The 1435-nt window shown below is 33.9% G+C and overlaps 1 protein-coding gene across 1 annotated transcript in view; it reads right to left on the reverse strand.

The window, feature by feature from the left end:
* Window positions 1-1020: 1020 nt before the first annotated feature.
* LOC128250768 (uncharacterized) overlaps window positions 1021-1435 on the reverse strand; it is a 3904-nt gene continuing 3489 nt past the window's right edge. The window contains exon 4 of the mRNA XM_052976616.1: window positions 1021-1202. Within this exon, the coding sequence (XP_052832576.1) occupies window positions 1021-1202 (182 nt within the window). The remainder of the gene's footprint in view (window positions 1203-1435) is intronic.

Below are 1435 nucleotides of genomic sequence, written 5' to 3' on the forward strand. Positions count from 1 at the left end.
CGCTCTTCCACAGAAAGGAACACAGAAAGAAACTAAGAGAGAAAAAAAGGCAGAGAAAAAAAAAACCATGCATATATATAGTTGAAATTTATAGGAAAACTAAAGACAAAGACAGGTGTATAAACACAACAAGTCAGTATATTCATTTGACGCTCGGGAAAATGAAAAAGGCTTTTACGTTTCGAGCCTATGCTCTTCAACAGAAAGGAATAAGAGAAAATAAACTGAGAGAGAATGAAGAAAACTTGTACATTTCAGTGATCCACCATGAAATTCTGTTCCATTCTATCTGTTCCATTCTATCTGTTTTATTCAATCTCTCTCACTCTATTTCATTCATTCTGTTTCATTCATTCTGTTTCATTCAATCTGTCTCACTCTATTTCATTCATTCTGTTTCATTCTATCTATTCCATTCACTCTGTCTCATTCTATTTCATTCATTCTATTCCATTCTATGTTTCATTCAATCTATCTCATTCTATTTCATTCATTCTATTCCATTCTACCTGTTTCATTCAATCTATCCACATTCTATTTCATTCATTCATTCTGTTCCATTCTATCTGTTTCATTCATTCTGTTCCATTCTATCTATTTCATTCAATCTGTCTCATTCTATTTCATTCATTCTATTCCATTCTATCTGTTTCATTTAAACTATCACATTCTATTTCATTCATTCTGTTCCATTCTATCTATTTAATTTAATCTGTCTCACTCTATTTCATTCATTCTGTTCCATTCATTCTGTTCCATTCAATCTATTACATTCTATTTCATTCATTCTATTCCATTCTATCTGTTTCATTCAAACTATCACATTCTATTTCATTCATTCTGTTCCATTCTATCTATTTCATTCAATCTGCCTCACTCTATTTCATTCATTCTGTTCCATTCATTCTGTTCCATTCAATCTATTACATTCTATTTCATTCATTCTGTTCCATTCTATCTCTTTCATTCAGTCTCTCTCATTCATTCTGTATCTCTCATCCAATTCCATGCCAAATTCCTTCAGTCATTTACAACAGTTTTACCTCTGACCAGTTTAATGGCAACCTTCTCTTGGCTGTAGTATCCAATGACCACTTTGCCAAAAGCTCCTTCACCAATTGGTGTGCTGAACTTCAACTGTCTGGTGTCAATCTCCCATTCATCGTTGGTCACTTGAAAGTCATTAGCATAATCAGATTTACCTGGAATGAAAATATACTCTTTTATTCGTTTCAGTCATTTGACTTAGGCCATGCTGGAGCACCACCTTTAGTCGAGCAGATCAACCCCAAGACTTATTCTTTGTAAGCCTAGTACTTATTCTATCAGGCCCTTTTGCCAAACTGCTAAGTTACGGGAATGTAAACACACCAACATCGGTTGGGGGGGGGGACAAAAACAGACACACAAATACATACATGTATGTATATATATA

This window comes from Octopus bimaculoides, chromosome 25, assembly GCF_001194135.2.
Source record: "Octopus bimaculoides isolate UCB-OBI-ISO-001 chromosome 25, ASM119413v2, whole genome shotgun sequence".
In the NCBI taxonomy this organism is placed as follows: Eukaryota; Metazoa; Mollusca; class Cephalopoda; order Octopoda; family Octopodidae; genus Octopus; species Octopus bimaculoides.